This window comes from Asterias rubens, chromosome 18, assembly GCF_902459465.1.
Source record: "Asterias rubens chromosome 18, eAstRub1.3, whole genome shotgun sequence".
NCBI lineage: Eukaryota > Metazoa > Echinodermata > Asteroidea > Forcipulatida > Asteriidae > Asterias > Asterias rubens.
Window position 1 is genome coordinate 3,342,058 of NC_047079.1, and position 14,082 is coordinate 3,356,139.

The 14,082-nt window shown below is 36.6% G+C and overlaps 2 protein-coding genes across 3 annotated transcripts; one reads left to right on the forward strand and one right to left on the reverse strand.

The window, feature by feature from the left end:
* Positions 1 to 3,606: 3,606 nt before the first annotated feature.
* Positions 3,607 to 5,785, forward strand: LOC117302085. Its single transcript, XM_033785882.1, has 2 exons — positions 3,607 to 4,274; positions 4,936 to 5,785. Exons 1-2 carry the CDS (start codon positions 3,761 to 3,763, stop codon positions 5,628 to 5,630), a joined length of 1,209 nt encoding a protein of 402 aa, XP_033641773.1. The 5' UTR covers positions 3,607 to 3,760; the 3' UTR covers positions 5,631 to 5,785.
* Positions 5,786 to 9,821: 4,036 nt separating this feature from the next.
* LOC117302495 (transmembrane protein 107-like) lies at positions 9,822 to 13,846 on the reverse strand. Of its 2 annotated transcripts, none has more exons than XM_033786454.1 (6): positions 13,750 to 13,846; positions 12,238 to 12,367; positions 11,729 to 11,796; positions 11,195 to 11,295; positions 10,393 to 10,489; positions 9,822 to 10,064 (listed from the first exon to the last, which is right to left on the reverse strand). In XM_033786454.1, exons 1-6 carry the CDS (start codon positions 13,800 to 13,802, stop codon positions 9,998 to 10,000), a joined length of 516 nt encoding a protein of 171 aa, XP_033642345.1. In that variant the 5' UTR covers positions 13,803 to 13,846; the 3' UTR covers positions 9,822 to 9,997. The 2 variants fall into 2 exon arrangements, with proteins under 2 accessions (XP_033642345.1, XP_033642346.1); XM_033786455.1 differs by having other exon boundaries at positions 13,663 to 13,829.
* Positions 13,847 to 14,082: the final 236 nt, after the last annotated feature.

Genomic DNA, 14,082 nt, shown 5'->3' on the forward strand with positions numbered 1-14,082 from the left:
GTTCCACTTGCTTTGTCTTTTGCAACCAACTAGATTCTTTAAAGGTGAACTCTTATCGAAGTAAGAGTCGACTTTCGAAAACATTATTTCAACTTTCTCAGCACATTTTATTCTTTTGTTTGCCGGCTGCGAGATGCTTCCATGAAACTTGCAAGAAAATAATGATGCTTGTTTCGAAGTTAACTTTCACAACATGGACAAAAATATCTCTGTTTATATTTGTTTGAGCTCAAACTGGTTTTGAAATTGGGAAAGAAAAAAAAGAAAGAAAAAAACAGTCTCTGCCGTTAAACCAAGTAACAGTTTGGCATTGCTCGAAAGTGACATTAATTTATTGAAAAATCTTGATCATTTTATTTATGCTTTCGATGTTTTAAGAAAGTCGTTACTGTTGCAAAGACGTCATAGAGCGAGTGTAGTTTCGTTTGACCAGGGTATTTTGATTACTTAAGAAACAAAAACCAAGATTTATGAAGTGTAGTCTCTCCTGTTTAGTTGTGTTTTATTTTTGTAGTTCCGTGAATTCTTTTATAGGGGGAGTTTTTTTGTCGGAATATTTTTTGTAGAATATGTATATCATGAAAGTTTCCCCGAGTACTGTCAGAGCGTAAACTATATTAAAGAATAGTTATAGACTTGTTTCTAGGTCAGATCTCACGAAGCTGCTTAGGAACTTTATCCGCTAAGCAGTAATTAGCAGGGAACCAGTTGTGAACTGAATACAGTGTATTCCATAACTGGTAATCCATCTGTTATGAGCACTGACGCTCTGAGCTTAGCATAATGTTCAGCAGCTCCAGTGAAATGGACATTGTGAGTTTATGAACAGTTTTAGAGACTGAATTCGCTTTTATCTGCGGAGGAAATTGTTAAAGGATCCCCCAGTGTTTGAATGCGTGCTAGACTTGCACAGTCTGTTTCCCTTGAAATCCCCCCTCTCTCTCTTCTCTCTCTCTGATGTAAAAGAAATTCTAAAACCAACCCCTCAAATTTCCATTGTCTACGAATATCAAAGCAGATCAGCCAAAAATAAATTAAAGGAATAAATAATTAAATAAATAAATGTAGCGGGTATTGTGCTGTAAAACTCTATTGCTTTTTTTCAAACTGTGCTTTCAAAATTGTAATTTCTGTAAATGTTCGGATAGATCAGAGTATAAGACGGGGCTGAGGCCACTGTGGTAGCGTGTAGGATTAAGTGTTGTTTCTGTCTAGATTTATCCAAGACTAGTTTCTGAAGCATGGGACAAAGAAGAAAAAAAAATCACAAATTTGAAGAAAAAAATATATATATGTAAAAAAAAAATACAGAAATGTTGAATATCATTTTGCTATGATGTGTAATTTATTGTAGTATTGTTAAAAAATTCTGAATTATTTTATAAAAGTTGTAAGTTATTTTACTAGCAGCTTCCATGAGACTCTAGCTGTATTGTACTCTATGGATATGTAAAATATTTAAACTTTCCCAGTTTTCTCCAACTTTGTGCATGTGTGATAAAAAAAAAAAAGTAAATACGAGAACACTAAAAAAAAAAAATATTTGACATCATATATTATGAGATAATTCTGTAAAAGAACCACTACATCAGTTGGATTGTTTAAGTATGTTTAAGTATGTATTCAACGATTTCATTTACATGTATTATACTCCATAACTGTGGCGTGTGTGATTTTAAAATAGACAATTTTCCTCTTTTTTTTTAAAACTCCTCCATGTATGTGTAGAAGAAGACAAACAAAAACATGGCGTGGGTCTGTAAATATATTCATGGTATGGCCTGTTCTGATTGGTCGGAAATTTGATGACATCATGCATGGTGAATGTTTGATTGGTGGAGAGGTGTGATGTCATTAGTAAGGAAAGCTTGACTGTGTTGCTATTGGTCAATGCTCTGGTTATGTTAACAGGGTTATGAATATTCAAATATGCCATGTCAGCTACAGATGATCAGTCCCCCTTTTTAACTGCGTCAACAAAAACATCAGCATTTTTAGTTTTTTCGTTCTTGCAAGAAAATGATTGCATTTCATCTCTGAAAGATGAATATGTTACTTATTGCAGAGATGGCTTATTCAGTTTAATGCAGTGAAAAACAAATTTTGTTCGTAAAAATGTTAAGTTTAAACAAAAAAAGTGTGCAAATTTTTTAAGGAGTGCATTCCAGTGGTAGATGTGAAGACAAAAATAGTACGTAATTTGTAGCCAAATATTGTAGAAAATGTATGCAGTGTTATAGTTTACTATGTGATTTGTTTTTGGCTTGGAAACTATTTGAGACATGAGTGGCAATCAAACGATAACCGCTTTTATTTTATTTTCCTTTGTTGTTGTTGGGGAAATAATTAAGTTTGTTTTTTTGTTGATGTGCAAAATTATTATTTGTTTGATTTCTTTTCTTCAATTATAATATTATTATAGATTATGTCAGTACTTGAACAGTTTTCCTTGTATGAGATGAGTCTGATAAAATATGAATTTTTATGTTTATGATTTGTTTTTTTCAAAAGAGCCAAATATACATTTGTAGCACCTAATGTTTCTTTGATGTCATGCTAGCCTGGTTTATTTCTCCAATGCCTTCCTCCAGTGTATCTACACATATGAGGAACTTTGGATGTCTAAACAAGCTAGCATGTATTATCGACTACTAAAATGGAGTGTTTTGTTTATAACTGTGAGTTTTAACAAATTGTAATGATGATTTGATTATGAAATAAGCACATTGCGATTGCCTCTGAATACCAGTCTTTAATTTGAGATATAAAATTGCACACTTTAAATAACCAAACCGATATGTTGCACAATTTTTATTTTTAAGTTGTAGAATTGTCCAGGAAGCACTTTTTGAACTGATGACTCAGAGGCAATTGTGATGTGACTCGAGTAATTTAAGGATGCAAGGTGGCAGTTTTAAGTTTTGAATATATCCTGCGCTGTTCACTGATTGGTGGAGCATATGCGTGATATAAACAAAAACAATGTCTGCTGCCACCTGGTGTCTGATGTCGCTCAGTTTGATCTGTAATTTTTTCTTCGATCTATCTATCTCCTATCTTATTGAATGTCTTCCCATGTGAATTTTTTTTAAGTTGAATAAATCATAGAAACCAGTGAGTTTTGTCAGATTGTGCTTTTCATTGGTTGTAAATAACTGATGCTTCTCTCTTGGTGTAAGCTGGGGGGGGGGGTATAAGGGGGAGGGGGGAGGTGGAACCCCTGCTCCAAAGCCCCCACCCCCTTGCCTTTTCCCTACCCCAAATCAAAATGTCTGGCATATGCCTCTGCCTGTTGGGAGCATTGGGAGACACAATTGTAAACTGTCTGTGATGATGCCGACGAACTATCCCAACAGTAGGCACTTTCTATTTCTAAACCACATTGTCTCTTATGATTAGAAACAGAAACAGAAACTAGTAATGGTGTGGTATGAAACCAAAAGACTTCCGCTGTTTCGTGGTATGAATCAAAAGATAACTGCTGTTTCATGTTGATGTTTTTTTTTTTTCAGGAACAGGATGGATTCAAGTTACTCAATTTGAATAACATAACAAATAAATTTGATTTCACTTCTGCTTGATCTTCTTTCGGTGTCTTAAAACACCGCCACACAGACTACGAAAAAACCCCACCCAATTTGTAATATCACTGTTCATTTCGACACAAGTTACAACTTCCTTATCAGAACATTTTAGTTTTTAAGTGAATCTGTTTGAATCAATCTTGAATTTGACTTGAATTCAAATCTGTGGTCTAACAATGGCTCCCTCTTGTTTATGGATGGCTCCTTTGATAGTTTGCCTTTGCAGTTGGCAGAGCACAAATCTATTTGTTATAGCTCAAACACCGTTAGTGGAACTGGTTGTTGAGCTAGCAAATCGGACCGAGGGAAGTAAATTGGAAATAGGCTGCATTGTCAACTTGCAGATTAAACATCACAGGTCAGTCGCCATCAAATGGGTGCGAGAAACCCTGAACACCACAGAGAATATGGCAAGAAATAGTAAGAGCTTGGGACCAAGATACAATCTTTCTGAAACTTTTGAGGAAGAACTTCGTATAGGAGAGATTTTCTCAATCGCCAGCCTCGGAAAAGAAGACATGGGTACTTATTCCTGCATAGCTTACAATGTAAATAATAACGTCTCTTTGGCATCAGCGGCTGTATTTGTGTCGGTGAGTTACTTCCCAGCTACCATTGACTGTTTTCCTGATGGCCCTGTTACTGTCCAGGAGGGAGTTACTCTTGGAATGAGCTGTACAACCGAAATAGGTGAGATTTAGTAATAATAATAATAGTATATATAGGATTTGAGGCATTGCATGATCAATGTATATTTGCTTAGCGGTAACACCATGTGTGTATCTACTTGCCAGGTAGAGTTTGTTCTTAGAGACCTGTCGTGCTTAATTCTACTACCGCGGAGTAGATTGTTCGGGTGTTCGGGAGACTTCTCAGTTCTGAAAAGAACTGTCCTGCTTATTAACTATTACCTGGGCGGATGGTAAAATAATAGTGGCATCTTATATAGTGCTCTTATTCATCACTCAGTGTCGCTCAATGCGCTTCCAATGTTCAGTATCTTCCTGCAAGGTATTGTGAAGCTTGAAGTTTGACACCAATTCCTTTTACATAGCACAATGTAATGGTTGGTTTACAGGCGCAATATGAAACTAACCAAACCAGGGGTCGATTTCACAAAGACTTAAGACTAGTCCTAGGAGATATTACAAAATAAAGGCCAGTCCTAAGTTAGGACGAGTATCTCCCGACAGTGATACCCGACATAAGACATCTAAACATCCAGGGTGTAATTCTACAGAAGGGGGTGGTGGGGGGGGGGGGTAGGGGGGTTCGGAAGAGGTTGGAAACAATGTTGATGCTTGGAACATACCCATTCTAAAGACATATTATTATTTATTTGTTATCACAGGTAACCCACCATCAAACTTCTTCATAAGAGAAGCATTCAGCATCAATGCCGGGTGGACGCTTTCCCAAACAGCCTATAGACAAACGCTATCACTAGAGCGAAAAATCGCTTCAACCGACGACAGTAGAGTATACGTCTGTCAAACCTCCCAGCCCTATAATAGAGCATTGGAAAGATCATGTCTTATTGGGCCATTTACAGTGATACCCCCTAGGTCGACGACAAAGAGCTTGAAGACGAAGGAGGCCTTCACTCTTGTACCCATGACGTCATCATCAAGACGCTTGGACGCTACCGAGATGTATCCTGACGAGCCAACGACACCCCTCACTGAGTCACCCTCCAATGCACTATTACAAACCCCATGGATCATTATCTCTGTCACAAGCCTCGTTCTTTCTACCGTGTCTTTCGCTATCAACATCTTCATCGTAGTGCGTCTTCAGCGGTCAACCAAGGAGGCGGCGGCGCCAGCAGCGGGGCTCGCCGCGAGCGACCCAGGCGGGGAGAAACCCTACACTGAGCTCCAGCAGCCTCGATGCAACATCAACCGAAGCTACACCGAGCTGCTGAGGCAGTCCCAAAAAGAAGAGAATGTAAATTTGGAGTACGAGTACCCGAATCTGGACATGGAGAATAGCTATGATGACGTTCAGGTGCATCTGGCTGACCACAGATGCTATCAGAATATCTAATTTGGGTTTTTAGTAGAGTGGGACTTGAACCAACGACCTTTAGGATTAACGTACCAGGTCTACCAACTATAGCTATCCAGTCCCTTGTTGGCAGTCTTCCTATAAGTCGATATCTTTGTTTGGGGTGGGGAGCAGTCAGAAGCCCCCCCCCCCCCCCAACCAAAGATATAACCATTAGCTGCTGTGTAGCCAGGTGGTAGTACTTTATCTTGATGCAAACAACTTATGCAGAATACATGTGGTAGTTATGCAGAATATAGGTAGTAGTACTTTATCTTGATGCAAAGAACACAATTAATACATGTGATAGTACTTTATCTTGATGCAAAGAACATACTGTATAATATAGGTGTTAGTAAATATCTTGATACAAAGTACTTATGCAGAATACAGGTGACAGTGCTTTATCTTGATACAAAATGCAGAATATAGGTAGTAGTACTTTATCTTGATGCACAGGACATAATGTATAATACAGGTGACAGTGCTTTATATTGATACAAAGTACTTATGCAGAATATGTAGTAGTACTTTATCTTGATGCACAGGACATATTGTATAATACAGGTTACAGTGCTTTATCTTGATACAAAGTACTTATGCAGGATATAGGTGGTAGTACTTTATATCTTGATGCAAAGAACATAATGTATAATACAGGTGGTAGTGCTTTAACTTGACACAAAGTACTTATGCAAAATATAGGTAGTAGTACTTTATCTTGATGCAAAGAACTTATGCAGAATATTGGTCCAGTACTTCATCTTGATGCCAAAAACTTATACTAGGACTTTTTCTTGATGCAAAAGAACTTGTAAAAAACCAAAATTAATATTCTTTATCCCCGATGCAAATTTAACATCTATTATATGCAAAAGAACTTACGCAAAATATACATAGTAGTACCTCTATTAGAATTATAAATACTGTACAATATATCTATTCAAAGAAATCAAGCTCCAAACAGTACTTGACAAATGTGTATTTTTTATTGATTCAAATACAGTTAGCACAACAGTAGTCGTACTTTTGCCAGAATTATCAAAACTGGACAAAGTATTGATTTAAAGGCAGTGGACACTATTGGTAACTACTCAAAATAATTGTTAGCATAAAACCTTACTTGGTAACGAGTAATGGGGAGAGGTTGATAGTATAAAACATTGTGAGAAACGGCTCCCTCTGTCTTCTGAAGTGGCATAGTTTTTGAGAAGGAAGTAATTTTCCATGAATTTGATTTCGAGACCTCAAGTTTAGAATTTGAGGTCTCAAAATCAAGCATCTGAAAGGTGACACGTTTGTTTTCTTCTTTCATTATTACCTCGCAACTTTGACGACCAATTGAGCTCAAATTTTCACAGGTTTGTTGTTTTATGCATATGGTGAGATACACCAAGTGAGAAGACCGGTCTTTGACAATTACCAATAGTGTCCATTGTCTTTAAAAAAAACCAATCATAGTCGATGTAGTTTTTACAACAACAATAATGTGTATTTTATACAAATAGCTGATGCAGAATACAGGTAGCAGTGATTTTGAACATAAACAGTTCTGTATAGTACTGATTCACACAGATTACGCAGCATAGTGTAGTTCAAAGGCACTGGTTATTACTCAAAATAATTGTTAGCCTAGAAAACATACTTGGTTCTGAGGAATGGTGAGCTGTTGATGGTATCAAACATTGTGAGAAACGGCTCCCTCTGAAGTAGCGTAGTTTTTTAGAAAGAAGTAATTTCTCACTAAAATATTTGAATTGAATTCGAGACCTCAGCTGAGGTTTCGAATTCAAGGCATCTGAAAGCACAAAACTTGTGTGATAAGGGTGTTTTTTTTTCTTCATTATTATATCGCAATCTCGACCAATTGAATTCAAATTTTTGCAGGTTGACACCAAGTGAGAAGACTGGTCTTTGACAATTACCAAAGGTGTCTAGTGCCCTTAAAGCTTAAATTAAGTATAAATATTTACATTTTCCCCCTTGTATATTGTAAAGTTTTCTTACCTTAAAATTTAGGTTGTTCATATCTCTTTTCCTCCAATAATAAATATTTACTCATATATTCAAGACAACTTTTAATCAGAAGTAACTCACAAAATAGTATTAGCTGCTGCAAGTGGATCTACATAAGCAAAAAAATAACAAGTAGCTTGACGTTTCAAACACTTTCAATCTTTGGCTGTGCGCTGTGGTAATAATGGGTTGATGTGGCTGGCAGCCAAAGGCTCCCTTGCATGCCTGCTTCTCGAACGCGTTGTAGCCGCGTTCTTCGCAATTCAGCTCTTAGCTGCGAGTAAGGATGATTAGCTCCCCAAATTATTATAATGGCTAAATGACAACACAACAAACAAATACTGGTGTAACAAATGCAGTATCTCAACAGAGTCAAATGTATATTTTAGATTTAACAGAGCTCAAATTTGATTTTGATCAATTAAAAGGTAAAAATAAGCACATTTATAGAAAATTGTAAAGAGATGTAACTAAAATGTGATATCATTAAAATGTCCTATCTGCAATGCAGACAATTCTGATTGTTCACATGTTAATGTCAAACAACTCTGATTGGTTAAAAGAGGTTATTTGTTAACATTGTCCCTTAGCGTATATATCTGAGACATCAAAGTTTGTGGAGACAATCAAGTTATACAAATTTAGCATTACATGTACACGCTATTTTAGCCGGTATCCAGATACTTTTAACCATATAGGAAAAGAACATGTAGTCCAATCCCCTGTCGACAGTGGGTACCAGGAGTCAAGATCACAAAGGTCCTAACTTAGGACTAGTCCTTGTAGTTATTAATAGCTTAAGGCTAGTCCTAAGTTAGGACGAGTAACTCATCCTAACTCGAGATAAGACGTCTTAAAGCCATTATACACTTTCGGTACAGGAAACAAAAAAGTTCACAGATTTACAAATAACTTACAGGGTTTACAGAAGGTAATGGTGAAAGACTTCTCTTGAAATATTATTCCATGAAATGCTTTACTTTTTGAGAAAACATTAAAACAATATCAACTCATGATAGCGAGAATTACAAATTTATTTTTTAACACATGTCATGACACGAGGAAACGTGCGGAAACAATGATGGGTTTTCCCGTTATTTTCTCCCGACTCCGATGACCGATTGAGCTTAAATTTTCACAGGTTTGTTATTTTATATAGAAGTTGTGATACACAAAGTGTGGGCCTTGAACAATACTGTTTACCGATAGTTTCCAATGGCTTTAACTCTTTGTGAAATCTACCCCTTAGCTTTGACTCTTCGAACATTTGCCCTTGTGTTCCTTCCTCCATACTCTAAGCAACATCAGCACTATCAACAATTTATTTTACAAGTACTGAAACTTTACAAATCTTTACAAAACTTTACAAGTTGAAAAAGTATACAACATTATGTACAATCTGCCCCTACATTACCTGTGACTGTAGGATCAAATACTCCAATAGAAATTATTCCAAAAAATTTATAAATTGTTTCATCAGAAGTCATCACCGCTTAGAACCTTGTAATAAGCACTAAATAAATGCATGTTATTATTATATAATTATTATCACCGACATCTTCAGATGATCTGTTGCTATTTTGATGATTACCTTTATTTTATTTTATAGTAAGCTGTAAGCTAATTAATGTTTCTACCGGGAAAACGGAGCTATGTTTAAAAGTTAAGATCAAATTATTTACAGACATGTACATACAGCCAATCATACCAGAAAACACACAGGGCAAATCCATTCTCTTAAAGGCAGTGGGCATTATTGGTAATTACTCAAAATAATTATTAGTATAAAAACTTACTTGGTAATAATTAGTAATGGGGAGCTGTTGATAGTATAAAACATTGTTCGTTTCCACGAATTTGATTTTGAGACTTCGGAATTAGATGTGGTCTCGAAATCAAGCATCTGAAAGCACACAGCTTCGTGTGACAAGGGTGTTTTTCTTTCATTATTATTTCGCAACTTCGACAACCAATTGAGCTCAAATTTTCACAGGTTTGTTATTCTACGCATATGTTGAGATACACCAATTGCGAAAACTGGTCTTTGACAATTACCAAAGGTGTCCAGTGTCTTTAACATGAGTGTACTGGATTCTTCTACGTGCATTACACAGCACATGGGACTTACGACTTTACGTCCCATCCGAAGGACGAAGCCATAATGGTTAAATGATTTGCTTGAGGACACAAGTGTCAAGGCCGGAACTCGAACCCACACTCTGCTGGTCCGAAACACCACAGCTTGACCACTCGGCCAATCTTAACTCTATTTGGCTCAAAAGATAATAATGTAACAGTTGATTCAAGTCAAATAAGTGAAGGCCAGGCCTGACACTTCACGGAGGCAATGATCAGCTCGATTTGGTGAGGAAAACCTTTTTGATCATAAGGACTGTGTCGACTACAGCTGGAAGGGCACTGAAATAAAATCGAAAACAGGAAAACAATTATAATTTTGCATGCAGCAACTTCAGTATTTTTATCTTCCACTATTTATTTACCCAAGAGAATTACCTGAGCTAGTGCCTGAATTATTTTAATCATTTACAAATGTATTTTCATGACATTGTTTTTACTAATTTCTCAAAAACTACAGCACCTCAGTAAGTAATACTTGAAGGGAAGCTTTCCACTCTCATTCTTCAAACCCTGTAAGTTTAATGTAAATCTATGGACATTTTAAAAAAGTACCCAAAAGTCACGAGTCTCAAAACTGACTCAAACTCATTCAAACTATTGTACCCACCTGCAGAAAGCAAAGACTGGCCAGAACATGTTAATTGGCCACTCCTCAAAGAGAAAGTAGGAAAGGGCTATGCACGCCGAAGCATGGGCTACAATAGCTGATTGATAAAGTCAAGGAAGACTGTAATTATGGTTGCGATTAGCTTCCCCGGGTCCACCCCGATCTGCCCCGGTACATTCGAATAGCTTTGACGTCATTCCAGGGGCTCACCCGAGTCAGCACCAAGTGCCCTGCTTGACGTCACCCTGAGTGATCGATCGATTAGCTCTTGTCAGGGGCTCAGCCGAATGGGCACCCAGGGGTCGACACAGGGAAGCTAATCGAGTGCACCCAAAGGTGCGCACCCACATATTGCAGGCTGGCTTAGTTTATCTATCATTCAAAAGCAGAGTGGATGATATGTATGGTCAGAGAGTGGGAGGGATCACATGATATAATATTGCTGGCTTACTTATCTTTTATTTAATACCAAACCAGAGTGGATAATGTGTAATGGTCATACAGTGGGAGGGTTAACTGTGTATTGTGTATTTGCAGTCACCACATGATATCCTACTGCAGGCTGGCTTAGTTTATCTATCATAACCAGAGTGGATATGTAATGGTCAGACAGTGGGAGGGTTGTCCGTATACTCTGTAGATGATATCACTACATATTGCACTCAGACACAGTTTATCTTTCAATCAATCAACATGATGGATAATGTTGAACAGTCACATAGTGAGAGGGTTAAGAAGAAGTTGTGGATTTACATCGGCACAATGGTTCAATATCTCATGGCTATTTTATTATAAAGGATACAAAAAAGAGACTCCAAATTGACAAACATTGTGACGCCAGAGACGAATCCAACCAGCTCCAGAGCCAGAAACACAAGCGTCAATATCAAGCCCACTATCAACCTAAAGGAGAAATCAAACAAAAGAAGATGATGAAGAAATGTTAAAGGGTATTGATACCTTTTGTAGATCAAGTATGTTGGCCATGAAATAAATCCCTACTCACTGTGAATGAAGATGTATGTAATATAATTTATCTGTAGATGTTTCAGCTATAATAGTCATCAATTCTTTTAGGAAAAAAAAAAAAAAAGTAAAAATCACGGAGCAATGTTTTCAGGAGAGTCGGGTAAATCCGTTGTACATGCTAAAATAATTTTCGTGATATTTTGTACAATTTTCTCAAAAGCTACAGAACCTCAGCGAGTAATATTTTAAGGGAAGCTTTCTACCATCATTATCTTTAAACCTGCCCGGGCAAATCAGCTTGTTGATAAATGAACAGAGTTCTTTTATGATGCATAACTGGATACAGAAATGCAGTAAGGATTCTTACCCCGTGTCGATGTTATAATAGTCTTCTTGGGTATACACTAACGGCAAAGAAGCTTTCACATTAGCATCCTGTATGATGGAAAAAAAAAAAACAATGATTAAAGGCAGTGGACACTATTGGTAATTACTCCAAATAATAATTATAACCATCACACCTTTCTTGATTATGAGTAATGGGGAGAGGTTGATAGTATAAAACATTGTGAGAAACAGCTCCCTCTGAAGTGACGTTACGTTGTTTTTTGAGAAAGAAGTAATTGTCCTCGAATTTGATTTCGAGACCTCAGATTTAGAATTTGAGGTCTCGAAATCAAGCATCTGAAAGCACATAAGTTCGTGTGACAAGGGTGTTTTTTTTCTTTCATTATTAGCTCACAACTTCGACGACTAAAACTGAGCTCAAATTACCAGAGGGAAATTGCTGTGCCCCTTTAAGAGAGTAATACTCCATCCTCCCTCGGTCGGATCGAGGAAAATGATTAATCGCAACTAGGGTAGGCCTATACTTACTCTAGCCCAGAGAATGGTTACGGCGACCACTAAATGTGCAATAAGACACAAGAATCTTGCCGGGATTAAGTGCGTTACCCCATACATTGTTGGCTTCTTCTCAGCTAGCTGGGTAGGTTGGTTAAAACTTCTGGAAACAAAACAGATAAACAATCCAATAACATATTCAATCAGAATCATGCAAAGAAAACAAAACTGAGTCTTCTTAGTCTAAGAATCACCATCACTCAAAAGAGGTCTATCTACGTACACGGCTCAATTTCATTCACGTGGCCGCTTAACGATTTTAAAGCAAATTTTTGTGCTAACTGTAGCAGAAAAGTTTGCTATATTAAATGCAGTGGACACTGCTGGTAATTACTCAAAATATTTTTGGGCATAAAACCTTTCTTGGCGACGAGTAATAGGGAGAGGTTGATGGTATAAAACATCGTGACAAACGACTCCCTCTGAAGTGAAGTAGTTTTCGAGAAATAAAATTTTCCACGAATTTGATTTCGAGACCTCAGATTTAGAACTTGAGGTCTTGAAATCAACCATCTAAACGCACACAACTTCGAGTAACAAGTTTTTTTTTTTTTTTTCATTATTTTTTGGCAAGTTCGATGACCGATTGAGCTCAAATTTTCACAGGTTGGTTATTTGATGCATATGTATGTTGAGATACACCAACTGTGAAGGCTAGTCTTTGACAATTACCAATAGTGTCCACTGCCTTCAAGCATGTAAGCAAGAAACTTGCGCATTCACCATGGATTTGTATTTTTAAAGTTAAGTCATTCATTTTCATGTAGTGAAAGTTTAAATGTTATTGTTAATGTTGGCATGTATTTTCATGTGCACGTGCTTTTGGTTAGCAGGGACTATGAAATGGAAATCGTGTAGTCAGCAAAATATCAGTCGTACTCGTTTAAGCAGCTCTATGAAATTGTGCTCAAGCGCCCCAGGTCACCTTATTTTCTTCTTAATTTAATTTATTAATGCATAGGACCCCTTTACAGATAGGCCGGAAGTGGTGATTATGATGCATGTTGATGATTCCCATAGTGGGCCAGTTTGCGAGTAAGCTCTGCACGTATGCTATGCGTGACGACATCCCCGAACATTGCATCCTATCCCAGAATGCATAGCTATTTAGTATTTGCTATTAATGGACATGATAATTGATCATGATGGATGGAGGAAAAACACAATTACAAAGCACGTTAATATGAATCTGAATCAAGTGACCATTCCCAGCAGATGAAATATTCATCAGAATGTAACTCGGCTTGATTTTTTACTAAATTTGTTAATTAAGTTATTTATAAAAATTAAATAATTAATTTAGTTTAAAAAATATATTATTATTAATAGTATACACTTTAGTCTTTACTGTAATCAGTTATGATTTTGTGGTAAATTTATTTTTCTATCTTTACATACCAAACTGGAACAAATGTATGGTCTTTAAACTTCTAATATTTAAGCATATAATGATTCACTTTTACTGCTTTATTTTTTCACTCGAACCTGGAGGTAAAAGTTACCGAAATCCAACACGATAACTTGACGAAATAAGGCATGAAAAGTATTTACGAAATCAAACGTCGTTCCACAACAAGGCAAGTTTGTGATTGTTTGGGTCCATCCACTACCATTTTGAAGAAAGGGGTGTTTCAAATATTAAATTCTTCTAAAAAAAACAAAATGCAAAACAAAAAAGTTTATTTTATTTTATTTGTACTCATTGTAAATTTAAAAGAATAATTTCCATTGATTTATACAATCCACGATAATTAGTAACTTTTGAGACAATTTTTGGAAAAACCTGAAAGTATGTTTTGCCTAGAAACAAAAATGGAA